This window comes from Chelonoidis abingdonii, chromosome 12, assembly GCF_003597395.2.
Source record: "Chelonoidis abingdonii isolate Lonesome George chromosome 12, CheloAbing_2.0, whole genome shotgun sequence".
NCBI lineage: Eukaryota > Metazoa > Chordata > Testudines > Testudinidae > Chelonoidis > Chelonoidis abingdonii.
In genome coordinates, this window is record NC_133780.1 from 6,143,895 (window position 1) to 6,170,138 (window position 26,244).

The 26,244-nt window shown below is 51.4% G+C and overlaps 2 protein-coding genes across 3 annotated transcripts in view; one reads left to right on the forward strand and one right to left on the reverse strand.

Annotated features, from left to right (window-relative positions):
- Positions 1-26,244, reverse strand: part of LOC116823721 (zinc finger protein RFP-like) — a 415,971-nt gene that overhangs the window by 150,584 nt on the left and 239,143 nt on the right. The window lies entirely within an intron of this gene.
- Positions 7,262-26,244, forward strand: part of LOC116823268 (zinc finger protein RFP-like) — a 41,166-nt gene continuing 22,183 nt past the window's right edge. Inside the window, exons 1-2 of the mRNA XM_075071628.1 lie at positions 7,262-10,294; positions 11,860-11,955. Coding sequence (XP_074927729.1) covers positions 9,878-10,294; positions 11,860-11,955 — 513 coding nt within the window. The 5' untranslated portion in view covers positions 7,262-9,877. The remainder of the gene's footprint in view (positions 10,295-11,859; positions 11,956-26,244) is intronic.

Sequence of the window (26,244 nt, forward strand, 5' to 3'; positions counted from 1 at the left end):
GGGAGACAAGCTGCTCTCTATTGATGCGTGCACTTGTCAATAAAGAGCTTTTGATCGGACCTTGCTGGTGTTGCCTGTCTCTCTTGCGGTCAGACAACGAACTTTGCCGTCTGGGTTAGAGTCCATGACAAAATGATTCTGAAAAGAACTCTTTTCAATTCTAATGTACCATCTCTGGTGAAACTGAGCTAAGGACTCTATTTGCATTTGTATGTCTAATGATCTTTTTGCCATAACTGTCTTTTCTTCTTTTAATAAATCGTAGTTTAGTTCACAAAAATTGGCCGTAAGCATGTACAGTAACTCCTCACTTAATGTTGTAGTTCTGTTCCTGAAAAATGCGACTTGAAGTGAAACAATGTTAAGCGAATCCAAGTTCCCCAATAAGAATGAATGTAAATGTGGGGGTTAGGTTCCAGAGAATTTTTTTTTTTTTGCCATACAGTACAGTACTATAGTTGGGAGGTGCCCCCGCCTTACCCCACACAGGCACAGCTCACTGGCACTGGAGATGAGTCAGGCAAGGAGGTTGAAGGTGCTGTAGGATCGGAGAAGCACGTTGCACAGCAGCAGTGGCAGCTTCTCCTATTCTGCAAGCACCAGGGGTGGGGAGCTCAACCCTCAGCCCGCTCACTCCACCCCTTTCCCCAAACCCCCATCCTTGACCTGTCTCCTCTCCCCCACTCCCTCTTTACACCACGTGCCGCATCCTCGCTCCTCCCTGTTTCCTCCCCTGTCCACGGCAATCAGCTGGCTTGCGGCGTTCAATGGAGGAGCAAGGACACAGCACACAGGCTCCCCTGCCTCCTGAACACTGCAAGTCAGCTGATTGCCGGAGGGAGAGGGGAGGCATGTTGAATTCTCGCTCCTCTCCTTCCTGCCCAGGGCAATCAGCTGGCTTGCAACATTCGGGGGCAGGAGGGTGGGGAGAGGAGTGAGGACTCAGTGCACAGTCTCCCCCCTCCTTCCTCTGCCTCCTGGCTGCAGCAATCAGCTGGTCTGCAGCATTCGGGAGGCTGGGGAGAGAGGGGGAGCCTGCAAGCTGAGTCCTCCCCCCTCTCTCCTGCATGCTGCAACCCAGCTGAATGCTGCGGGCTGGAGGCGAGAGGAGAAGGAGGAACGCACTGATCCATGGGGTCTGCCGGCAGGCGGGAGGTGCTGTGGGGGGAGGGCATAGGGAATAGGATAGGGGGCTGCCAGCTGTGGACGAAGCAGGCAGCCAAATGATGTTATAGTGAAGCATTGCACAACTTAAAATGGAGCATGTTCTGTAACTGACAGGGACGTAAGATTGAAACAGCGTTAAGCGAGAGGACGTTAAGTGAGGAGTTACTGTATTTGGGTAAGAATTGAAGTTTCATTAACTTGGTGGGTAATTTGCTCCTTTGGGATTGGTAGAATTCTTTATATGATGACGATTTTCAGGACTCTCCATCAGAATCTCAGAGGATATTTTCCCGCATCAGGTCTCATTAAAGACTTGCCTCTGTTGCCACTCTGTCAAATCAGTTATTTTGTTACAGTATCTCCCATACCACGAAGGGTTTACAGAGCTGAATGATGCGTCATGCCTGTGCCAGGGAACTTTCAGTGAAATTAGTCTGTCATTAAAATCCAAAGCTAAGTTATTACCCATGAAACTTAACAGCAATTCCCTACCTTGTACTCCTGGGCAGTCTCTTCTATGGGAACCACCGTGTGAGCTCTGTGAGCCCGGGACAGATGGCAAACCAGACAGATGGAAGTTTGATCCTCTTCACAGAAGTTTCAGGGCCTCCTGGTGTTCCCCTCCCACCCCGTTCCCTCCTGCTCCTTTTGCTGCCTGGAAGCTCAGCTGCTTGGCAATTTCTACCATGTTTCCCAGCTGCCTGTTGGACCTGACATTTCTCCATTGCACAGTTTCTGCAGACAGGAGACGGCTGTATCGGATCCCTCCCAGCACTGGCTGACCTGCCTGCACTGCAGAGTGACAGCTTCTGTGAAATACTGCAGACAAATGGGACGTGGAGCCTCCTCCTGGAGACTTTCCAGGGGGCTCTCTGCAGCCATGGCTCCCTCTGGACTGTTTAGTGGAAAACGTGCCACTAGGGCTCTGGTCCTGCAATCAGAGGCACCCCCCTGTGAGGATGAGCCTGCAGGAGCAGGCGCTGAGTGTCTAAGGTATGATAGTCAGGTTTGGTACAATTTTTTATTTATTGATTTAAACCCCAGCAGCCCTGTTCTCGCTGGGACAGGCCTTGATCCCAGGGGGCTGCGTCTGTCCTGGGCACCTGAGACAGTAGACATGTCACTGCAATTCCTCAGGCTGAGTTATGGGATCCACTTCATTAGTTTTTGATTTGCTTGCTGAGGCTTCAGCTCCCTGCTTCCTCTGCTGGGGTTTTAGTGAGGAGGGAACAGAGGAGGCAGGTACCAGCGTTGAACCCCAGAGCTAAGCTCCCTCCCCTAAATGCAGCCTCCACTCCCCAGCCAGAGTAGGACAAGTTAATTAAGAAAAGAGGAGGAGGAGACATTGGGTGGGGTAGCCCCATCCCCAGCCTTGAGAGATGACAGGAGCTGACAGATCCACAGGAAGAGCGTCTCCCCAGTTCAGGAAGCAGTGAGCAGCTGCAATGGGAGAGCCCAACCCTTCCCCAGAGGAAAGGCAGGATGTAGGAAAAGCACGATGGGGGACACCCCCTATACCATGGTAAAGCAGGGGGTGTTTCAATGCTGGGTAGTGAGAAAGTTTCTGTTTATTGGGGGTGGGTGGGGTGTGTATCCCAGACCCGGTTAGGTGCCACCGGACTGCAGTAAGGGGAACCCAAGCAACTGGACCCCACGATCCCCTGATAATTCAAGCTTCTGGGACTGGAACAGAGCCCATCCACTGCTCCAATCTTGGGGTCCCTGGGCACATTCTGGGGGGCTCTCTAGCCTCCTACCTGAGGGGTGAAACCCGCTGCCTAACCCCCAGTGCAGAACTGACCCTTCAGATTGCCGCATGCCTGAACGCACCATCTCCCAGAACTCCACGCCAAGGTGAGAGCCTGCTGGTTTCAGCTGAATTCTCTCCGGGGGCACATTGTGACCCTTTAACACATGGAGAGACTCTTTGCACACATCCAGCATTATCGCTCTTTCACTTAACCTCTTAACCAGCTAAAGCACAAGAGAGTTCAGATCACGTAGCACAAAATGACCAACCTAACTGCAGTGCCCCTCACTACCTCACCCCTCCCTTGGGAGTCCTGGGGGCCATCTGGGCCCAAGAAAGCAGGTAGGGCCCCCGGCCTCAGGAACCTGCTGAATGCTGGGAGATTTTGCTCTCTCCTGAGTTGGAGACAAAGAGCGGGATCCAGGAAGGGGCTCAGGTATTACAAAGCTGAATGTCACCGCGTCTAAATTGCAGCTGCCTAGAAAATCTCTGGAATGACACTGTGAGCCACAAAGCCTGAGCTATGGGGAGATGTAAGTGCCTTAGAATGGGTGACACAGAAGCCAGCGTGCTAGGCAGGGAGCTGCCTAAGCCAGCCAATGGGAGATGCTGACCAGAGGGATGTTGTATAGGGAGTCCAGGCCCCTCACTCAGCTTTGTGGATTGCAGGGCTCTTCCTGTGACTGGCTAGTGCCCAATGTCCTTTAATAAATTTTGTTCCTGGGGTAAATTCCTCAAAATACAGAAAAAAACAGAAGCAACTTTTCTTAGGATCAAATGTGGAGCTGTTTGGGGAGTTTGAAGAAAGAGGGAGATGAGAATATGGTGTTTAACTAGAGTGGGGCAAAAGACAATCCAAGAACTGCTGGTAGGTGCCATTGTCACCCACTAATAAATCTGCACAGGGACGTTATCAATGCTCAGATCTTTGTGAGTAACAGGAGAGTAACAGCGAGTAACATGCTCCCCCTTTGAGAGGCTATTTATTGTTTCCTCTGTGCAAAGCAATTTCTGTTCTGGTTTAATGGAAACTGAACAGGAGGAAGGAGAATGGAGGACATTATATTTACTTACTGAACAATGCAAATCATTTTCTTAAAAACATGATGTGACCAGGGTCCGTGTGGAGCCAACTGAGGTTACTCAATTAGGGCCAAGCTGTAAAAATGGGGGATCCACTCCCCAAAGCTGGTGGATATTCCAATATTTAGGTTTACCAAGCCAGCATGAAACCGCCTCCATGATACCTCACTGGTTACCCAGACGCCAACAACAAAGTTAAAGATACCCAGCCTTAGGCCTCCACCCAGACACCCAGGACAAATATGATGAGGATCACTGAAAATCTTATTCATCATATAAGAAAGTTCTACCAATCCCAAAAGATCGGACACTTTACCTCCCAAGTTAATGAATATTTCAGATCTTATGCAAATTCATGCTTACAGCCAATTCTTATTAACTAAACTAATGTTTATTAAAGAAGAAAATAGGTTAAAAGAGAGATCAGCACTCATGCAATCTAGTTCTGAGATCAGATTCATAGCAGAGATGTTGAGCTTTGCAGCTGGAAAGAGTCTTACAGAATTAGGGCTTGCCTACACCACGCAGCTTCTAGTGACAGGGCTGTGTCAACACAGTCTTTTTGCTAAAACTCAGTGTGTGTAAATGCTTTTTTTCAGTATTTTGTGGGCACTTTTGCTGAAAAAATGCTTCCACGCCTGCGAGCAGTGTTCGCTTTTCAACAGGAGTGGCATTCACACTGCCACTTGCCGCAGCAAAACTTTTGTCTTTCGGGGGATGGGGATGGGGATGGGGATGGGGGTGCTTTTTGAAGCACCTGTGAAAGACAAAAGTTTTGTCGACAACTTGGTAATATAGACAAACCCTTAGTCCATAGGTTACAGTCCAATGTCCATATTCAGGGTGATCCAGGTGGGATTGGAGATCTCAGTCTTATGATTTAAAGCTTTTCCTGATAAAGCACCAAGCAGATCTGAGATTAAAAGGATCAAGTCCCAAGGGTCTCTATGTAATCCCAGGCTTCTCTTTACAGTTCAGTCTTTAGGCGATTTTATTTCCTAAGCATCATCAGTAACTAGCTACACAGACTAACATAAGGCAACTGCCCATTTAGTACCATTCACAGGTGATTTGCAGAAATTTAGGAACCTGGGGTAATTTTGCCATAGAAATGTGGTGCTGAGTGAGCAGCCAGGCAGAGGTTTTCTGTATTTCAGTGACACCGAATTCTGGGAGTCAGGGGTCTAAACCTGGGCTTTAGGCACCTAAGTCCAATTGCAGATTTGGGTCTTCACTGCTCCATGCCTCAGTTTCCCATCTGTGAAATGGGGATAACGTCACTTACCTTCACTGTAAACCGCTTGAGCACTACAGATGAACAGTGCTATGTAAGCACTGGGGGTCAGTGCTGATGATGAAATGACCCATAAGTCTCCTTATGTCCGTTACCTGCCATCCCAGGGAAAGAGAAACTTAGGGGCAGGAAATTGTTTCTCATTTTGACTCTGTGGGCTGGTGTATCCAGGACCAAGAGCAATTCCTGCTGGCTCAGCTCGGGAACTAGACAGGGAGATTGGGAAGAAACTAGGTGAAAATGCCAGCAACTTTTCCAAGCCAATAGCTCATCTCAACAAGCTGATCAGTGAGCTGGAGGGGCAGGGCCAGCAGCCAGCTAGTGAATTTCTGCAGGTGAGACTGTTCCAGCCACCCAGATCCCTACACAGATTGGGCACTGGCGTCCAGCACTCAGAGATCACAGCGTAACTTCGCGAGTGCATGGCAGAGATGGGAATTATAACTGTTCTTTGCAGATTTACAGACGTGCAGATGATAGAGATGAAAAGCCCCATTCGCTCAGAGAATCCATGGCTTTGGGGCCAGGGCAGGGTCTCCATTTCTGGTGTTTGACAAATCCCTTCTGATCCCCGTTGACGCCTGGTGGTTCCCGTTTCACTGCTTTGCTTGTTTTCCCTAATTCTTTCCCTGCAGCCTTTACTGTCCCTGAATAGTCTTGTTTCTTAGGCTGCCTCCCCCTTTCCATTCCCAGGACAGGTTGGTTTCTCCTTAGACCTCGGGGCAGCCCCCTAGGGATCCACTGCCTGATTCTCAGTCCTGCTCTCAGCTCAGCATTGTCAGTGCAGTCACAGGCTGGTGCTGGCGTTGAGCTCAGTGCGCTGGACACAACCAGCCATTTTTATGCAGAACTCCCCAGCATGCTGAGAGCTGCACTGATAACACCTGTATCCAGGTGCTCTGCTGTGCTAGGGCCTTTCACAGGTTGGATTCCACAACTGCCAGCACGTGGTTTGCTGAAATCTCATCCTTTGGTGCTGCTGCAAACTCTGATCCCTTCCCTCATTCTGTAAAGAGGGTCTAAACTTACCATGCACAGGACAATCACCCTGGATCCCAGAGTGTGACAGCCCCACCCGTAGGTGGCAACACCCTGGGTTCTCCAGGGCTGGAGAACCCACTGGCAGCCCCCTGTCAGCACCTCCCCATCCTCCCAGCACCTCCTGCCCACAGACAGGCCCTGCCGATTAGCGCTTCCCCTTCTCCTTCCCACCTGCCACAAGCAGCTGTTTTGTGGCATGCAGGTAGGAGGCTGGGGTGCGGGGGGAGTGGATGAGCAAGGACAGGACACACACAAGAGAAGGGGGCAGAAGTGGGCTGGATTGTAGCCCTGATGGAAGGGGCAGAGTGGGGGCTGAAAGCAGGATCTGCACCACCTCCCCCCCAGAAGCGCCGCTCACTCGCCCTTCCCTCATTCTGTAAAGAGGGTCTAAACTTACCACACACAGGGCAATCACCCAGGATCCCAGAGTGTGACAGCCCCACCCTTAGGCAGTGAATCCCTGGGTGCTCTGGGGCTGGAGCCCCCACAGGGAAAAACTGGTGGATGCTGAGCACCCACCGGCAGCCCCCTATCAGCACCTCCCATCCTCCTAATGCCTCCTGCCCACAGACGGGTCTGATAAGAGCTTCCCCCTCCCCTTCCCGTGCCTTCCACCTGCCGCAACCAGCTGTTTTGTGGCATGCAGGAAGGAGGCTGGGGGGGGTGGGGAAGAGTGAAGACACAGCACACTCAGGGAAGGGGGCAGAAGTGGGCTGGATTGTAGCCCTGATGGAAGGGGCAGAGTGGGGGTTGAGGCCGGGGGCAGAGATGGGAGTTGAGCGAGCCCCTGGCATAATGGAAGGCTCCCCCCTGCGTGAGGTATTAGACTGAGCGCTCTTTTCTCTCCTTTTCCCCTCTAGGACGTCAGAGGCACCACAAGCAGGCACCTGGCTCCTTCTCACCCCCTCCTCACACTTTTTGCAACTGGGCAGGGGCGTGGACACCAGGTGAAAGCCACGTCTCCCCAGGGCACCTCAGCACAGTGTGCGGCACAGGGGTCCCATTTCCGCTACTTTCACTTTGTTCAAATGAACCTTGAGGTTCTCAGCCCCTGAACAAAACAGTGGATTTTCCCATCCCATGGGAAAGATTATAAGAACATAAGAACAGCCACACTGGGTCAGACCAAAGGTCCGTGTAGCCCAGTGTCCTGTCTTCGGACAGTGGCCAGTGCCAGGTGCCCCAGAGGGAGTGAACTAACAGGTAACAATCAAATGAACAGAACAGGTCATCATCAATTATGAACTTATTACATCCATGGGGGACTGGCTGCCTGTAGACACTGGGGATATAATATGGGCCTTTCACTGCTAGGTCTCTGCTTACCATAGGTGCTGACTTGAATTTTTCCCTCAGAGTGCTCCACTCCTGCTCTGCACCGAGCCCCACCCTCTCTCCACCACTTCCTACCCCTGATCCAACCCTTCTCCAGAAGCCCCCTCCCACCTGCAGCTTGCTGCTCTCTGCCTTCACCCAAGCACTTTCCCCAGCTGCCCAACAGCTGATCAGTGGCCCCGCCAAACAGCTGTGGATGTTGGGTTCTGAGCCCCTGCTATTTTTTTCCATGGGGGTTTGAGCTCTGGAGCACCCCTGGAGTTGGCTCCTCTGCTGCTTAGAATCATGGGATTGAGCAGTGACCAAGTATAAACAGGGATTGACAATGAGACTCTCTCTGTTTCTCCCACACCATGTACCCTGCAGGCCCCTAGTGTGAGCTCCCCACACACCCGCTGCCCTCAGCCATTGAGCCCCAGCCCTCACCTGGGGGACAGGAACTTGGTCTCCCTGCAGTCCTTGCTCTCTCTGCTGGGACTGACAAACAGGGAGAAAATCAGTACAGGCCTTGCTGGGTGTGGTTGTGTTACAGGGTCACCTGACCTCCCAGGGCCCAGGCTGAGATCCCAGCACATTCCACAGGCCCCTGAGCCACCATCAGATGGACTTTCAGCCTCAGTCCATGTGGTGGTGGGCGGGCGGTGGCATTGAGTCATTGCCCTAGGGGTGCTGCTAGGGGAGGAGGGAGATTTACCTGCTCACAGACTATTTTAACATTTTAAAAGCTTCAACTTTTTGAATCTCCATGTCATGTCATTAAATAGTTCTGATCTAACCAAAATATTGTCTGATTCCCCCTATAATTTCCGACAACTGTAAAAATTTTAATTAGAATGAAATGCTTAAATCCCAGATTGATGTGCAGCTGTGAAAGTTTAAATCAGTAAATATGAATGTAACCCTTCTGCCTGTCAGAGTTGAGAGCAACAAGGGCCGGGTTCAGTATCTAGGGGTTCCATTTCAATAACACAATGCAAAACCGACTCAAGCCTCCACCCAGTGACCTGGGCGCCTCTAAGAGGCAATATTTCCCCTCTCACAAACACAGAGTCTTAGTGTAGCAAACACCTTTTAATAAAGGAGGGAAACATTGTGGCATTATGTTGGGGAAACACCACAAACAGATTTCATAACACAAGCCATGAGCAAAAGACCCACCCCCCCAAGTAAGTTTGGCAGTGTCCTTTTCCCCTCACGGTCTTAAGTCCAGGAAAACAACTGTCACCCCACCCACAGTTTCTGTCCTTGGTCAGTGCACCCTTCACAGTTCAGAAGCTCCTCTGCAGAGTTTACCTCCCAGCCTGGGTGGAGGTGGGGGGAGTTATGGGGGGACATCTTACATGCTCCGCTCCTTGGGTTGATGGCCAAATGCCACAGCTCTCCAAGGGGTTCTGCTCCAGTCTTCACCACCAGCTGTGCCTCTCTGCCAGCCGTCCTGCGGGCCGCTCCTTTCCACCAGCCAGCCACCCACCCACTCCTCTCCCCTAGCCATGCCTCTCCGCTAGCCATCCTGCTAGCTGCTCACCAACTTGTCTTCAACCCCCCACCCCTTAACACAGCTCTCAGTAACTTAAGCTCTTCAGTTATTTCAGTTGTTAGTAGGGGGGCCTCCATTACAAAATGCCAAGTACCGTTCTACTAGCCTTGATTCACATAACCAGGATAACCACCTTTTATTACTCCTGCCCCAATAACAAAGAGACTGGGGATCCCACAGCAGCCAAAGTGACCTTTTGGGCAAGCAGTCCCATCATGCTAGGTGGGGTGTGTGTGCCCATACGAACGAGATCAGCCCCTGAAGTCCTTTTCCACAGCTCACCACCAGATGTCACGGTAGAGCTCCTCTCACTCTGCTTACATAAAAATTGCTTAAAATAAACATCTGTCAAAATTATATATTATAAACAACTTCTGCCCAGCCTGACTATCACCTCTTAGACACCCAGCTCCTGCTCCTGCAGGCTCATCCTCACAGGGGCTGCCTCAGTGACCCTCCACAGCAGCACACAGGCTGATTGCAGGACCGGGGTCCTATTGATACTTTTTTACACAAAAGCCTCGAGAGGTGAAATTGGTTGGGTCCTTCCTGCTCAGCAAACAGCCTGAGTCATTTTCAGGAAAGGACACACCCAGTTGCTGCTGCAGGTGGGGCAGAGTGTGAATTCAGGAAAGTGAAACTGTCCCTGTTCCACTGCCCAGAGGGAGCCATGGCTACAGAGATTCCTGTGGAAAGTCTCCAGGAGGAAGCGACATGTCCCATCTGTCTGGAGTATTTCACAGAACCCGTCATTCTGGAGTGTGGGCACAATTTCTGCCGAGCCTGCATCGCCCAGTGCTGGGAGGGACCCGCTACAGCCGCCTCCTGCCCTCAATGCAGAGAAACTGTGCAGCAGAGAAACCTCAGGCCCAACAGGCAGCTGGCAAATGTCACAGAAATCGCCAAACAGCTTTGTTTACAGGCAGCAAAGGGAGCAGGAGGAGAGAGGGTGTGTGGGGAACACCAGGAGGCTCTGAAGCTGTTCTGTGAAGACGATCAAACACCCATCTGTGTGGTGTGTGGGAGATCCCGGGCTCACCGCGCTCACAGGGTGGTTCCCATACAGGAGGCTGCCCAGGAGAACAAGGTACCCAGTTGCTGTCCAGTCTAATGGGTGATAACTTTGGATGTTAATTACAGGTTAAGTGTGTAACTGCGTCATTCAGCTGTGTGTAGCCTTCATTGCATGAAAGCTGATAGGGGAGTTACAAGCTGTGGCTGGTATTACTGGTTGTATCACAGTGTTTATTGTTATTTGCATCCCCTACAGACCCCAGATGAGATCTGACCTCGATTGTGGGGGGCCTTGCACAAAAGCCAGTGAGGGACAATCCCTGCCGTGAGCCATTTACCGTCCAACTGGACAGGACAGACAAAGGGTGGGAGGGGAAACTGAGGCACAGTAAGGGCAAGTGACTTGTCCAAGGTGACTCAGCAGATCCATGTCAGAGCTGGATATAAAAACCTGGTTTTCCAAGGCCCACTTCAGTGCCCTACCCACTAGCTACTCTGCCCCTTTCAGCAGCACTGAGCAGTGATGACTTGCAGACATTAGGAGGAAAAGACTCTTTGATACAGGTCCTAGGCCCAGAAGGGAGATGAGATTTCCCACTTGGAATCTGAACTCCTGTGCTGCTTCATGAGGGGTTAAACTCAGATGCTGCCAGCCTGCACTAGAGGAGATCACTGGGCTAAACACTGTGTTCGGCCCCGAGCACCTTGAGTCCACACCCACAAGGGCTCCAAACAGCTCAGGTCCATGCCAAGTACCACTGGGATTCGACTTATCTTCAGCAAAACTAAGCCCTGGGCAGTGCGGACCTGTGTCAGTCTGACCTGTTCTCGTGTTTTCATGGGCAAGGTCCAGCCAAAGTGGTTCCATTAGTCCCACCAGGCAGCCTTTTGAAATCTCCCAGAATCCACTGCTTCCGGAGTCTCTGCTGGGGATGGTGGGGTAGCTGCCCAGAGGCCATTGCCACAGAAAGGGGCTAGGACAACACTAGGGCAAACCCTAGAAGTTCCTAACACAAATCAATGCATCTAATGGGGTTTGCCCTACTCCAGCCAGTCCAATCCCCAGGGGTAAAGGTCTGAAAGTCAATGAAGCTGGACACCTTTGAGCATCCCAGCCTATATGGCTGCCCCCGGTGGCTTATGGGGTTCGTATCACTGTTCGTTAAATCTTCTCATAGGACACCAGTTTTCCACTGGTTCGATTCAATGGAGAGAGTGGATGTAATAACTTCAATCAATCTGAATACAAAACCCGCCCAATTTCCTTGATGTCTCTGATATCCTACCTCTACAAAGACTCACTGCTGTACACAGTATTGTTGTAACTGTGTTGGTCCCGGGATATTAGAGAGACAAGGTAGGTGGAGTAATATCTGCTCATGGCCAGCTTCTGTGGGTGAATGACAAGCTTTCAAACGTACACAGAGCTCTTCTTCAGACCCGGGAAAGAATATGTTCCCCAGAGCTGAGCTGTGTGAACTCTGTTACCAACAGGAGCTGGCCCAGCAGAAGATATTGCCTTACCCACCTAGACTATCTAGGAAGTCTGAGTGTTACCTTGAATTTTGGGTGGAAAAACATCTCATCTCCCCCCTACAATCCTCAAAATAAACCCACCAAAACATTTCTGTTTGTCAGGAAAAAATACAAGCCCATTTGAAGACTCTGAGGGAAGAGAGAGAAAAACTGCTGGGATTTAAAGTGACTGGAGAGAAAAAAAGCCAGGAGTATCTGGTAGGTGCCTATTGTTCTTCACCTGCTGGGACATGGAGGTGGGAGGGATGTTTATTGATAGATTTATCTATGGCCTTGTGTGTGTTTCTCTATGATCATGGGATACTCTGTGTGTGTGTGTGTATGTGTGTACACAGGTGTGCATATCACAAATGTTCTCTCCCTGGAGAAAAAACAACAGCATCTTCTGCAGGATCTAAGATGCATTTTAATTAATGAGTTAATTACTACCCCTTGTGGCTTTCACAACATTTCTCCCAAACTGCACTGACTATATCCCAGTAGACATGGAGACAGCCCTTTCCGAGAGATGGGGGCCAAATGGGAAGCTGTAAGAAAATCCTCTCCCTTGTGATCACAGTGTATAGTCAAGTGTCAGGATGTGAAGAATGGTGGGTTTTGAACCTCAGTCCACAGAAAGAGCATGGAGAGGATGTTAGACAACGCACTCCACAGCCAAACATGTGTGGGGGAAGGGTCCATTTTGATACAAATCCTCAATCTCCATTAATGGAAGGACTGACCTAAGTATTTGCAAGAATGTCACATCCATGGGGGACTGGGCTGCCTCAAGGATGGGGGATGGAAATATGGCCTGTCACTGCTGGGAGCACTGGACTATCACCAGGCGAGTGGTACAAGAGTCTTTCCGCTCAAGTGTTGTTAGGCAACCTGTTGAATGGCGCTGGGGAGGGGGGAATTGGCATCTCATCTAGTTCTAGTGACAGATTTACACAGCAATTAACAGGAATTTTTGTTCTCAGAAAATGGCGGACACCGAGTAAATTCTCTGGTCCCAGAGCTGAAGAATATTAATGAGTCCTTTGCAAGGAAGGTGTCGGCCAGGCTGTGTTGCACTCTGGGAGTGGGAGAAATCGAGAAAAATTGAACTTCCAGCATAATAGGACTCAAATACAAGTAGCGCAGAACTTATAATGAATCACAAAATGAATTAATCACGTGAACTGTTTCTCGCTAGGTGTTCAGAGAGGAAGGTCCAGCAGCCGGTAGGAGATCTTCATCTGAATTGAGAGCAATCATGCGATTCTCCAGAAACTATTGTGCGATCTGAGCGACTCTGAGGAAATGCAAAGGGTACCTAAAATGGATCTAGGAATGGAAATATCGGGAGAACTCTTAAACTGTGGGAAGAGAATGGTGTAGTAATTGGTCACACTGATGAAAAGTTCTATTTAATGTGGTAGAAGGCAGCTTGGTCCAAGAGTTCAGGTATGATTAATTCAAACAGTTTGCACCACAAGAGATGCTTGCAATTAATTAACAAAGAAAATCGAATCACAGACTTTAGGTCATGTATAGGAGCCTCTCATTATGTCAGTCATGTTCTGGCTGAATTGCTGAGTTCGAAATACTGATTAAAATTATGCAAGTTACAAGAGATCTCCCAACCGTGATACTAGTATAAGCATTGGTACAAAACAAAACAAACAAAAGCATGGGCCGGAATTTTGACTTCGGAAAATTCCTTCCCATCTCAAATATGTTTTCAGATCCCATGTGTGTGTCAAGGTTGGTACTTCGAGACTATTTTTTAATCTCTCTCCTCTCTCTCTCCTCTAGCGATGTCAAAAGCACTTAAGCAGGTATGTGGCTCTCTCTCACTCCCACACATACTTGGCAATGCTGAGAAAAGAGCTGGAGATGATGTTAGCACTGCATCTCCACAGCAAGATGTGTGGGGAAGGTCACATTTTTGGATACAAATCCCTCAGATTCTCCATTCAATGGGAAGGACTGACCTAAGTATTTGCAAGAGATGTCACATCACGGGGGACTGGCTGCCTCAGGATTGGGGGGATGGAATATGGGCCTGTCACTGCTGGGGCACTGGTCACTATTCAACCAGGCAGCAGTGGTCAAGAGTCTTTTTCCAGCCTAAGGTTGTTAGGAGACCTGTGTGGAATGAGGTGGGGAGGGCGGAATTGCATTTCAGTGTAGTTCCTAGTGACAGATTTCTACAGCACTTCACACAGGAATTTCTTGTTCCTCAGAACATGGGGGCAGGTACAAGGATGGTCAATTCCCCTTTTGTCCCAGAGCTGAAGAATATTAAAGAGTCCTTTGAAAGGAAGGTTGTACGGCCATGGGCTGTGTTGCACCTACTCTGAGGCTGGGAGAAGTCGAGGAATTCTGACTCCAGGCATATTAGAGCAGGGGAACTCACTAGCCAGAACTTATAATGAATCACACAAATGAAATATAATCACGTGAAATTGTTTCTCTCTAGGTGTCAGAAGAGAAGTTCCAGCAGCCGGAGGAGATTTCTCCTGACTGAAAGAGCAAGTCAGCGATTTCTCCCAGAAAACTATTGTGCTATCGGCGACTCTGAGGAAATGCAAAGGTACCTAAAATGGATCTAAGAATGGAAATTGGGATGAACTCTCTAAGACTTGTGGGAAGAGAATGTGCTGGTCAATTGGTTCACACTAGATGATGAGTTCTATTTAATGTTGGTGAGAAGGCCAGACTTGGTCCAAGACGTTCAGGTTTGATTAATTCAAACCGTGTTTGCACCACAAAGATGCTTGCAATTACAATTACAAAGTCAAGAAATGCGACTCACAGACTTTAAGGTCAGAAGGGACCCTCATGATCCATCTGCTCTGGCTGAATTGCTGAAGTCCTCAAATACTGATTTAAAGATTTCAAGTTACAGAGACTCCACCTTTATTCTAGTATATGCATCTGTACAAAAACCAAACCAAACACAAAGCAGGGTCTCTGGCAATTTGACTTGGTGGAAAATTCCTTCCTTATCCAAATATGTGTTTGTCAGTTGAGCATTTCAGCAAGACTCAACAGCAAGACACCTGGGAAAGAATTTTCTCTAACTCAGAGCTCTCCCCATCTAGTGCCCCATCACCAGCCGTTGGGGTGTTTGCTACTAGCCATCGCATATGGAAAGAAGTGCTGGCCAGTTCCCTTCTCCCGGGGCATAGGCGGGTCATGGGGGATTTTTCCTATGAAGCTCTAATTACCCCTTACAATGTCTGACATATTATACACATCCAAATTGCATAGTTATTAGTTCTTTTCCAATCACCTTTGAGTGATATGAATATGAAGTACCTTATATAGGTCATATACTGCACATGCATGAACATTTCATTGGCAGGGCTTTTTTTTTCAAGTTATTTTCATGTTCTTGTTCTCTTCTCTCATTGGTTTATTACCACTGATTATGCACACGTCACTTTGACCTTTGTCTCCGCACAGGGGTATTGGACTTCTCTGTGGCTGGATGCACAGCCCCCCTCAGCTTAGCTCCAGCCCCTCAGTGCTGCCTCCACTGCACAGCCCCCCTCAGCTTAGCTCCCTCCAGCCCCTTAGTGTTGCCTCCATATTGCACAGCCCCCCTCAGCTTAGCTCCCTCCAGCCCCTCAGTGTTGCCTCCATATTGCACAGCTCCCCTCAGCCTAGCTCCACAGCAGCAGCAGGGATGAGTGACAAAGGGAAGCCACTTTGGGGAGCCACCAGAGGTGAGCCCCCCTGTCACGGAGTCCTCGGGCGATGCTCTGGAACTGCTTCCCACAAAGCCAGGCAGGACTTTGGGGAGCCTCCTCTCCCTTGGAGCAGACTGTCTTCTGGGCAAGGAGCTCACACGTCTTCACCTTCCTCGGTCTCTCCTTGGAGCATTCAGCATCCTCTGCCCCTCCGTGTGCTTCCCACAGCGAGCCCACCCCGGCAGGGTCCTGTGGAAGCCAGAGGGTCCTGCACCCCCACTTCGCAGTCAGACATGACTCTCAGCCAGGGGCAGCTCTAGACATTTCGCCGCCCCAAGCAGGGCGGCATGCCGCGGGGGGCGCTCTGCCGGTCGCCGGAAGGGGGCAGGTGGCTCCGGTGGACCGCAAGAGCAGTGGACCCTCCGCAGGCACGCCACTGGGAGGTCCACCGGAGCTGCCTGCCGCCTTCCCGGCAATCGGCAGAGCGCCCCCCGCGGCATGCCGCCCCAAGGACGCCCTTCGCATGCTGGGGCCTGGAGCCACCCTTGCTCTCAGCCATCTAGTAAAACAGAGGTTTATTTGATGGCAGGAACACAGTCTAAAAGAGAGCTTATAGGTACTGCGAACGGGACCCCTTGGTCGGGTCTATTCTGGGGGGCAGTGAGCCAGACCCCCACGTCTGCACTTCACTCCTCCTCCCCAGACAGCTCCAGACTAACCACCCCCTCCAGCCCCTCCTCCTCTGCTCAGTTCCTTTCCCGGACCAGGAGGTCACCTGATCTCTTTGTCTCCAACACCTTCAGTTGGCACCTTTGCAGAGAAGGGGCCCAGGCCATCAGTTGCTAGGAGACAGTGTCAGGCATTTATGTGCACTGGCCCTTTGCTCTGCAGCAATCACACACCTTTATTCCACCACCGAGATACTTAAGAACTGCATAGGAGACACTGAGGCACCAACACCGTATTCAGAGAAAACATTAAGAACATTCCCAGTTCGTCATACACACCCCTACACAAGAATTTGTTCCATCCCCGTTCACAACAGACCCCTGCCCCCAACAGAAATTGTCCTTGTCAGGAGACAGAGGATGTTCCCACCCACCCTGGGATAACCCTTGCCTGGAGGGGGGCACCCTGGTCACAGTGAGGGGGTGGGAAACCCAGCTCCACTGAGAGACCCCCCCTCCTCTACTTCCCACATCCTGTGACATGATGGGGGATCTCCCATGTAAGGGACACAGACAGGGGAGAGACATGGCGTAAGCGGTGTAAAGGTGGGACACACACACACACACTCCTCCTCCTCCCATAAGACAAATTATTTAAACAAGAAAGAAATGACAATCATACATTGATATATGGTTTTAGGATAAATATTTATTTCTGTGCCCCCATCCTACAAAAAAAATATTGACTGCAGCAGTGAGGTACATTCAAAAAAACTAAAGGGAGTTGAATTTAGTGTTATTGTTGTTGTTTGTTATTTATTAACTACCTAGGCAGGTTATGGTTTTTTCAGGGTGGAAAATTGTGTGTTAATTTATGGGTTGAATGACTGACTGACATAACACCCCGCCAATGTCCATCACTAAGTTTGGTAATTTTGTCAAGTGTCCGTCGCACAACATGCTGCTGCCTACCCCTGGCCAAAGGGCCCAAAGTGGGTAAAGTTACTTTTATGATAAAGTCTTTGTATGATGGTGTCGGGAGACAAAGGCTATGAGTGATGAGAGAAACCAACTGGAGTCTTCAGGGGGTGGGTAGGGATGATGAGGGGGAGAATAAATCTCTTTTAGCAATTGCTGTGTCCTGGATGGTTGTGAGGCTGCAAGGGTTGGTTCCAATTGCTGGAGATGCCTGAATGAGGAAGGAAAGAGAAGGCTTCAGTTGTTTATATTAATTGCCTAGTGTGTCATCTGGGCTCTCAGTCTGTTCTGTCATGATGAAAACAGTCTCAGTGTGATTCAGAAAGTGGGGAATGGCTGTTACAAATATGAAAGCTGAAATCGTCTCTTTTCCTTTCCACCAGACACATCTGGCCTGGAGACACAAATTGGGAACCCTAGAGCACACAGACGGTGATTCTTCTTCAGTGATTGCTTATGTCTGTTCAGCAACAGGTGTACGTGCTCGCGACGTGCACCAATGTGGACATTTTTTCGCCCTAAGAGTACCCTTGTTGGGCGAGCAGCCCTGCGGATGAAAAAATACCATGATTCAAAGGGGAGAGCCAGATCTAGGTTTTTTGCTGTTCACAAGCAAAAAATTTGGGCTGCCCCACCGCCCAAGGCCCCCCATCCAACCCAGCACTGGGACCTCTCCCCCCATCAACAACCCCCATAGGAGCCTCCAACCCAAAAGTGGATCGCTTACCTGACACGTAGGCAGCTGAGCTTAGCCCAGCCGCGCTACATCCCAGTGGGTGGAGCTGTCTGGCCAGCGGGGAGCGGGAGTACTTCAGGTGGCGGCGCAGACTGCGGGGTGGGCTTGGAGAAGCACGGCACCCTCCCCTGGGCTTCGCGGCGCAGCTTGGTGGCCAAGGTGGATAGTTCATGCTCACCAGCCCTACAACCCGACACACGCTGGTGGCCGAGACCTGGGAGCCCCCTGGACTGCTGCTCTTCAAGCCTCACGGTGCCCGGCTCAGCGCGGCAGGGTGGGAAGGCAGAGATTCCCGTCGGGCTACCTGCTCAGCTAGACGAGCCACTGCCGGCACCCTCCTCACAACTCCAAAGATCCCTCTCGCCTGCAGCCCAGGGTCTGGAGCAAGTCGCGGCTGGGTGGCGGCGAGGAGCTCCTGACTGTGTGAGGAGCAAGTAGGGAGGGGGAAGCTGAGCCACCAGCTAGCGGTGCGAGAGGGGATCCCGGATCGTGTGAGCGCCCCAGGAGGAGGGAATCGGGCACTGGATGCAGGGAGGGGAGAGTTCCTGCTGTTCTATATTCAACAGCAAGGCGGGCTCGATCCTCTGCTCTCTGCCACGAAGCAACACAGATCTGTGGACTTCTGTATACCCCAAATCCACCTAAAAGCCTTTCCCTGCGGGCACCAGAATGTGAGGGTGGATGCTGAAGCAGAATTTCCTCTCAGCAGGATGGCTACACTCAGAGGTGGCCCACAGCTCTTTGTATGGGGAATCCCCAGGTGGACCCTGGTCAACCCAGCTGAACTGACAGTGCCCCGTCTGCTTCTGGGGGGGCCTAGGAGTGGAGCTTCTCCGATGCCTTTAGCACCGTCCCTGTAAGGCGGCTTTCTAGCCTTTCCCCCCGTTTCCTGCTGATCCGAGGGTCTGATAAAAATAAAAATGGACTAAGTCAGGGATTCCTCATTGCCCGGCGGGCCAGATAGCAGGGTATGGGACCCCTTGGCTGGTGTGGCTCACCATCGGCCATGTCGCCTTCGCTCAGACCCTGCTCTACCAGGTCCCAGGGATGCCTCCTCACCCAACCTAGCAGCTCTTCACTCACGCGGGCTGACTCAGTGGTAGGTGGCAGGAATAGACGTGCTCGAACAGGTCCACCGTGGCTCTCGAAAGGAGGGCCTCACCATCCTGCTGCGTTTTGCGAAATGATCTTGGTTTTCCAGGTGGGTGGCCAGACGACGAGTGTGCCCATGGCACCCTGATCCAGCTTAATTGAGCTACCGTCCTCCACTGTGGGCCCGGCCTACGGCACCACTCGTCAGCAAGGTGCACTGTGCCATATTGGCCCTTGCTCCCCGGTCACAGGACACAGTATTTTCCATGCTTTGACTGGTCGATATCCTTAAGGGTTTGAACCATCTTACCCCTATTCTCAACCTGGTCCCACCGTGGGACCTTGAACCTGTGCTGGCTCATCTTACGGGCCCCCTTTTGAACCATAACCCATGTTCTGGTCCATCCTCCGTGGAGGTGACTCTGGTTGCTATCACGTCTGCCAGGTGGGTCTGATTCGGGGCCCTGACCTCCGAGCCGACCATGTATGTCTTGATAAGGACAAGGTCAGCTCTCGCAATCGCGTTTCTCCGGAAGGTGGTGCTCTTGCTACGACATGGATCAAGACAGGTTTCTACCGGTTCGCTGCCCAATCTACGTGATCAGTGAGACGCCACTCACAATGCTGAAGCGTGAGACGAGCTTGCTTCTACCTGGAGTGGAAATGCCATTAAGAAAGTCCTGCAATGTTCATTGGAGTTGGCCGAGCAGCGAAGGGCCAGCCGAGTCCACTCAGCAGTTCTAAATTGATTCATCATGCGTCGCTCCTGTTATGAGCTGGCGAATGTCCCCCCGCTGGCCATTGGAGGCACACTTGATCGGCATAGGTCATCAGTGCGCTTCATGCCCATAGCGCCTGTACAGGAGACATTGTAAGGGCCGCTACGGTCTTTCGTCACAACGTTCACCATCCACGCTATGCAATATCTCGCCAACAGGGGATGATGCAGTTTGGCAGGGCGCTACTCCGTCTCGGAACTTGTGACTCCTAACCACCTCCAGCAATATAACTTGAATCCCTATTGGAATACACATATATAAGTTGGAATAACATGGTCAATCACTTGAAGAAGAAAGACAGTTACCTTTCCTTTTTTCGAAGATGTTTGCTCATTGTCTAATTCAATCCGCTCTCTTTCTCTATGCTGGAGTGACTGTCAAGAAGGAAAGAGGGTGGGGGGAATGCCCAGCTCCCTTATACCGTGCCAGGCAGGCACCACTCCAGGGGTTATGGGGGGCGCTCCCCACCATGTGTACTGCTAGGGGGAAAACTTTCAGCACTGGTGCACGTGGCGAGCACTGTGGAATACACATGAGCAACACATCTCGAAGAACACCAGTTACAGAAAAGGTAACTGTCTTTTTGCAGCTGGAGATTGTCTTTAAATTATGAGAAAATTCCTGTGAAATCATCTTCATGAGATTGTAATGAAAGTGACCAACCAAATCAACAGTGGCCATGACACACACACAGCCCTACAAATAACCCATTGAACAGCGAGGAGATCCAGGGGCACAGGAACATGGGGAGCCAGAAGGCCACTCTCACCCACTTTTTAACATGGGCATAGTTTGGGAGCATGGGAACATGTTGCTCCCCCAAACTGCAAGCCTTGGGCAGGCGTGGAGCATCACAGGCAGTGGCTGTGCTTCATGGTGAGGCAGCTGATCAGCTACCCCCTGTGTAGCACAGCATCTTCCCAGAGCTGACCCCTCTCAGTGGCCCCACCTCTGCTCCTCTTCCTCCTGGACTCTCCATCTGGCCTGGATGGTGCATGCCAGAGAGTGGGGACATGGGAAGGTGGAGGGTCAGGGGCTCTTCATAGTGACCAAGGCTCCCAGCCTGGCCAGGGGCAGGGCCTCGGCGAGATGATGAAGAATGGGGCAGGGAAGGGAGAGGGCAGGTCCACAGGTGGTGCAGCCTAGTACCCCCCTCCCCAACTTCTACCAAGGTGCCGGAACACCTGGGGAGATCCCAAGCTGACATCACACAAATAATATGACACCAACCTTAGTGCTGAGTTCATGCCCATGCTAATGAACAAACACTCTCCCTGAGCAACACCTGAACAGAGCTCTCTGCTCCGAGGGCTGACACATCCCTCTGCTTTTTTCCGGTGCAGGGGGTCTCCCTGTTGCTCTTCTCCAACATCCTGCTTTTCCTCTGGGCAGAGCTGGGCTCTCCCATTGGAGCTGCTCACTGCTTCCTGGATTGGGGAGATCCTCTCCTTCTAATGCTGGCAGCTCCTCCTTTCTCTCTGGGCTGGGGTTGGGGCTACTTCACTCAATGCCACCTCCTACTTTTTGGTGTTAAGCAGCTCTTCCCCAGTGCTGCATCATCCTCTCTGTTCCCTGGCCTGGGATTGGAGGCTGCATTAGAGGAGGGAGATGCTCTCTGGGGTTCAAAACTGTAGCTGCTTCCTCTTCTCCTTCCTCACTAAAACCTTCCTGGCTGTGTTTCTCCTGCTGGGAATGGAGCAGAACCAACAGGGGTAGCTGGGAGCTGAAGCTTATGCAAGCAAATGGGAAATTAATGAAGTGGGTCTCCTTACAGAGACTGAGGAACTGCAGTGACATCCCTGCTCAGTCTCAGGTGCCCAGGACAGAGGCAGCGACCTGGGATCCAGGCCTGTCCCAGGCAGGACAGGGGTCTTTGTCAGCTGGGCTCACAAGAATCCTGGGTAACCCCGTTGTTGGATGGCAAAACCTATACGCATGGAACTGGACACCGGGGTGCAGCCGACTCCCTGGTATCTGAGACTGTGTATAAGAAAAGCTACAGCATCTTCCGCTTAAGGGCAACAAAAACTGTGTCCGAAGATGTATATCGGGAGAAGCTGTGCCCATGTTGAGGCACTAATTGATGTTAAGGTGATGACAGAGCTCAATGGACACTGGGCTGCTAACAATTTGCCACTGTTGGACAGGTTGTGGTGATTCTGAACTGGGTAGAACTACCGCACCTTGGAATTTTAAATGGGTAGGTCTTTGTTCCATCTTGGAAAATTCAAGCTGAACTGGGCAAGCGGAGGAAACCGGATGACTAAAGAAGAACTAGTCTAACTATACTTAAGGAAACATGCTGCTGTTTTGGAGAGATAGGTTTGAGAAGTATAAGGAACCACTGTGACCTTGCAAACATTAAACCTGACAGTCCACCAAAATATCTGAAAGCCCCGAACTGTGTCATATGCATCAGGCAAAAGTTGAAGCAGACCTGGAGCGCCTGGTCACCAGTGGAGTCCTAAATACCAGTTACCATAGCTCATGGGCCACTCCTATCGTTCCAATAGTGAAGAGTAGATCGCATGGCTCTCTCTCCGGATTTTTGCGGTGATTTTAAAGTCACTGTCAACCCAGTGTTGTGTGCAGAGCAATACCCGCTTCCCCCGCATCGTTTTGCACCTCTTCGTCAAAGCCTGGACTCTGGGGACTTGGCTAAAGCCAACCTCAGTACAATGGAATGATCTGCTTATCTGAGTCAAGCATATTTACAGATGCAGCGTCGATGAAAAGTCCCAAGAGCTGTTGACTATTGTGACTTCATAAGGGGCTTTATCAATCTGTCGCGCTACCCTTCGTGATATCACGTCTGCTCCCGCCCTGTTCCAGAGGGCTATGGACCACGATCTTGTGTGGCTTGTCAGGAGTTCAGTGCTATCTGGATGATATCCTGGTAACACTGAGAAGGAATGAAGAGGATCACTTAAAAAGAATTTAGAGGCTACCCTACAAAGACTGAAAGATATGGCCTAACGAGTTCGCAAAGACAAGTGTGAATCTTCACTGCCCTTCTGTTGATATTTGGGACACATCATTGAGCTGCAGGTCTCACGAAGGCCCCTGCAAAAGTTTAAGCTATTGTGGAGGCTCTCCACCTCGAAAATGTAAGCCAGCTGCCTCTCGTTCTAGGACTACTGAACTATTATGGAGAAGTTCATCTCACAGTTAGCCACACCTGCTCAAAACACTTCACGAGCTCCTTGGGCAAACAAGGCCTGGGAAGTGGACTGAAGCCTGTGATGTTGCATATTACAAAAGCTAAGGGATGCATTGCTAAATTCTGAAGTTCTAACGCACGTTGATCCATCCTTACCCCTACAATTGGCCTGCGATGCCTCCCCTTATGGAAGTGGGAGCAGTCGGTGTCCACATTATGCCTTCGGAGAAGATGCGACTATTGCTTTTGCTTCCGCACTCTAAGCAAAAGCAGAAACTAACTACGCCAAATCGAAGGTGAGGCATTAGGAATTGTTTTGGAAATTCAGAAGTTTCATCAGTACTGTTTGGGCAAATTTACTCTCTCAACATGACCATCGACCTCTTTTGTCAATTTTGGACCCTACACAGGCATTCCCATTAGCTGTTAGTCGTATCAACGTTGGGCATTGTTAGCTTTCAGCACACAACATATAGAATTCACAAATATCGGAAATCCACTCTGCACGGCAATGCAGATGGCCTCTCAAGAGTTGCCTTTGCCAGTCAAATATCAAGATAGTGCCCAAAAGGAAATCTTTCTACTTTGAACAGGTGAGGAATACACCCCATCACTGCCTACTCAGATAAAGAAGGCAACTCGCGTTGACCCAGTCTTTGTCCCAAGTTATGGACCTGGTTGATGCATGGAAAATCTCGACAAACCTGCTCCGTCTTACCCGACCTTGTTACCTACATGTCCAGGAGACGAGTTATGCAGGTCCAATCTGGTTTGTTTGCTTTGTGGGGAGACGTGTCATTATTCCACCACCACTGAGATCACATATGTTAGAAACGCTACATTCCGGTCACTGTGAATATGTGCGCATGAAGAAATGCACGAAAGCTATTTTTTGGCCCTGGATTGGACAGTGCTATTGAAGAGAAGGCAAAGCTTGTATGTCATGTCAGGGTGTGAGGAATGCACCCCAGTGTGCGCCCCTACACCATGGGACTGGCTGAAAACCGTGGCAACGTATTCACATTGACTTCGCTGGCCCCCTTGAAGGAAGCATGTTCTTGGGTGGAGTAGATGCCCATTCTAAATGGCCAGAAAGTCTCTATAATGCAGTCCACTACTGCAGAGAGTACCCCCTCACACCACACCCCCACTAGGCTCCCCACCCCCAAACGTGGGATCCGCTACCTGCACACGGCAGCTGAGCTCTAGCCCAGCCGCGACTCCATCCCCATGTGGGTGGAGCTGCTGGGCAGCATGGAGCGGGAGTACTTCCAGGTGGCGGCGCAGCTGCGGGGTGGCTTGGAGAACACGGCACCCTCCCTGGGCTTCGCGGCGCTGCTGGTGGCCAAGGTGGATCAGTTCATGCTCACCGCCCTCACCCCGACACGCTGGTGGCCGAGGACCTGGGGAGCCCCCTGGACCTGCTGCTCTTCAGCCTCACGGTGCCCTGGCCCAGCGCCGGCGGGTGGGAAGGCGAGGATCTCCGGCTGCGGGGCTACCTGCTCAGCTCAGACGAGCCCAACTGGCCGGCCACCTCCTCACACACTCCAAGATCCCCTCTCGCCCTGCAGCCCAGGTCCTGGAGCCAAGTGCGGGCTGCGGTGGCGGCGAGAGAGGCTCCTGGACTGTGTGAGGAGCCAGGTAGGGAGGGGGAGCTGAGCCCAGGCTGCGGTGCGAGAGGGGCTCCCGGAGCGTGTGAGGCGCCAAGGAGGGAGGGAATCGGGGCCTGGGATGCAGGGAGCGGGGAGAGGTCCTGCTGTTCTATATCAACAGGCAAGGCGGGGCTCGATCCTCTGCTCTCTGCCACGAAGCACTCAGTCTGTGGGACTTCTGTATAGCCCACAACATCCACCTAAAAGCCTTTCACCTGCCGGGCACCCAGAATGTGAGGGTGGATCGCTTGAGCAGAAACTTTTCCTCTCAGCACGAGTGGTCTCTACACTCAGAGGTGGCCCACCAGCTCTTCTGTAGGTGGGGAACTCCCCAGGTGGACCTGTTCGCAACCCAGCTGAACTGACAGTGCCCCCGGTTCTGCTCTGGGGGGGCCTAGGGAGTGGAGCTTTCTCCGATGCCTTTATCCTGTCCTGTCAGGCCGGCTTCTCTATGCCTTTCCCCCGTTCCTGCTGATCAGCAGGGTCCTGGAGAAAATAAAAATGGACTAAGTCAGGGTCCTCCTCATTGCCCCGGCGTGGCCCAGATAGCACTGGTATGGGACCCTCTTGGGCCTGGTGGTGGCTCCACCATGGCCATTGCCTCTCCGCTCAGACCTGCTCTCCCAGGTCCAGGGCTGCCTCCTCCACCCCAACCTAGCAGCTCTTCACCTCACGGCGTGGCTGCTCAGTGGCTAGGTGGCAAGGAAAGTACGTGCTCGGAACAGGTCCACCGTGGCCTCCTCGAAAGGAGATGGCCCTCCACTTGCTGCTCGTTCTTGGCGAAATGATCTTGGTTTTCCAGGTGGGTGGCAGACCAGAGTGTGCTCCCAATGGCCACCCTGATCCAGCTTATCCTTGATTACCTCCTCCACCTGTGGGCCCAGGGCCTGGCACCCTCGTCAGTCAGGGTGCACCTGGTGGCCATATTGGCCTTCCATCCCCCGGTGCAAGGACACACAGTATTTTCCCATGCTTTGACTGGTCGATTCCTTAAGGGTTTGAACCATCTTTACCCATATTCTAAACCCCTGGTCCCACCGTGGGACCTGAACCTGCTGCTGGCTCATCTTACGGGGCCCCCTTTTGAACCATAACCACATGTTCCTGGTCTCACCTCTCGTGGAAGGTGGACTTCCTGGTTGCTATCACGTCTGCCAGGTGGGTCTCTGAGTTCGGGGCCCTGACCTCCGAGCCGCCATGTATGGTCTTTGATAAGGACAAGGTCCAGCTCCGCTCACACTCCGCGTTCCTCCCGAAGGTGGTCTCTGCCTACGACATGGATCAAGACATTTTTCTACCGGTTCGCTGCCCCAAACCTCACGTGACTAGTGAGGAGCGCCATCTCCACATGCTGAATGTGAGACGAGCTCTGGCTTTCTACCTGGAGTGGACCAAGCCATTCAGAAAGTCCTCGCAACTGTTCATTTGAGTTGGCCGAGCATGCGAAGGGCCAGCCGATTTCCACTCAGCAGCTTTCTAATTGGATCATTTCATGCGTCCGCTCCTGTTATGAGCTGGCGGATGTCCCCCCCGCTGCCCATTGTGAGGGCACACTTGACTCGGGCATAGGCCTCATCAGCTGCCTTCATGGCCCATAGCCCTGTACAGGACATTTGTAGGGCCGCCACCTGGTCTTCAGTTCACACGTTCACCTCACGCTATGCAATAGTCTCCCAAACCAGGGATGATGCCAGCTTTGGCAGGGCGCTACTCCGTCTCGAGAACTTGTGAACTCCTAACCACCTCCAGCACATATAACT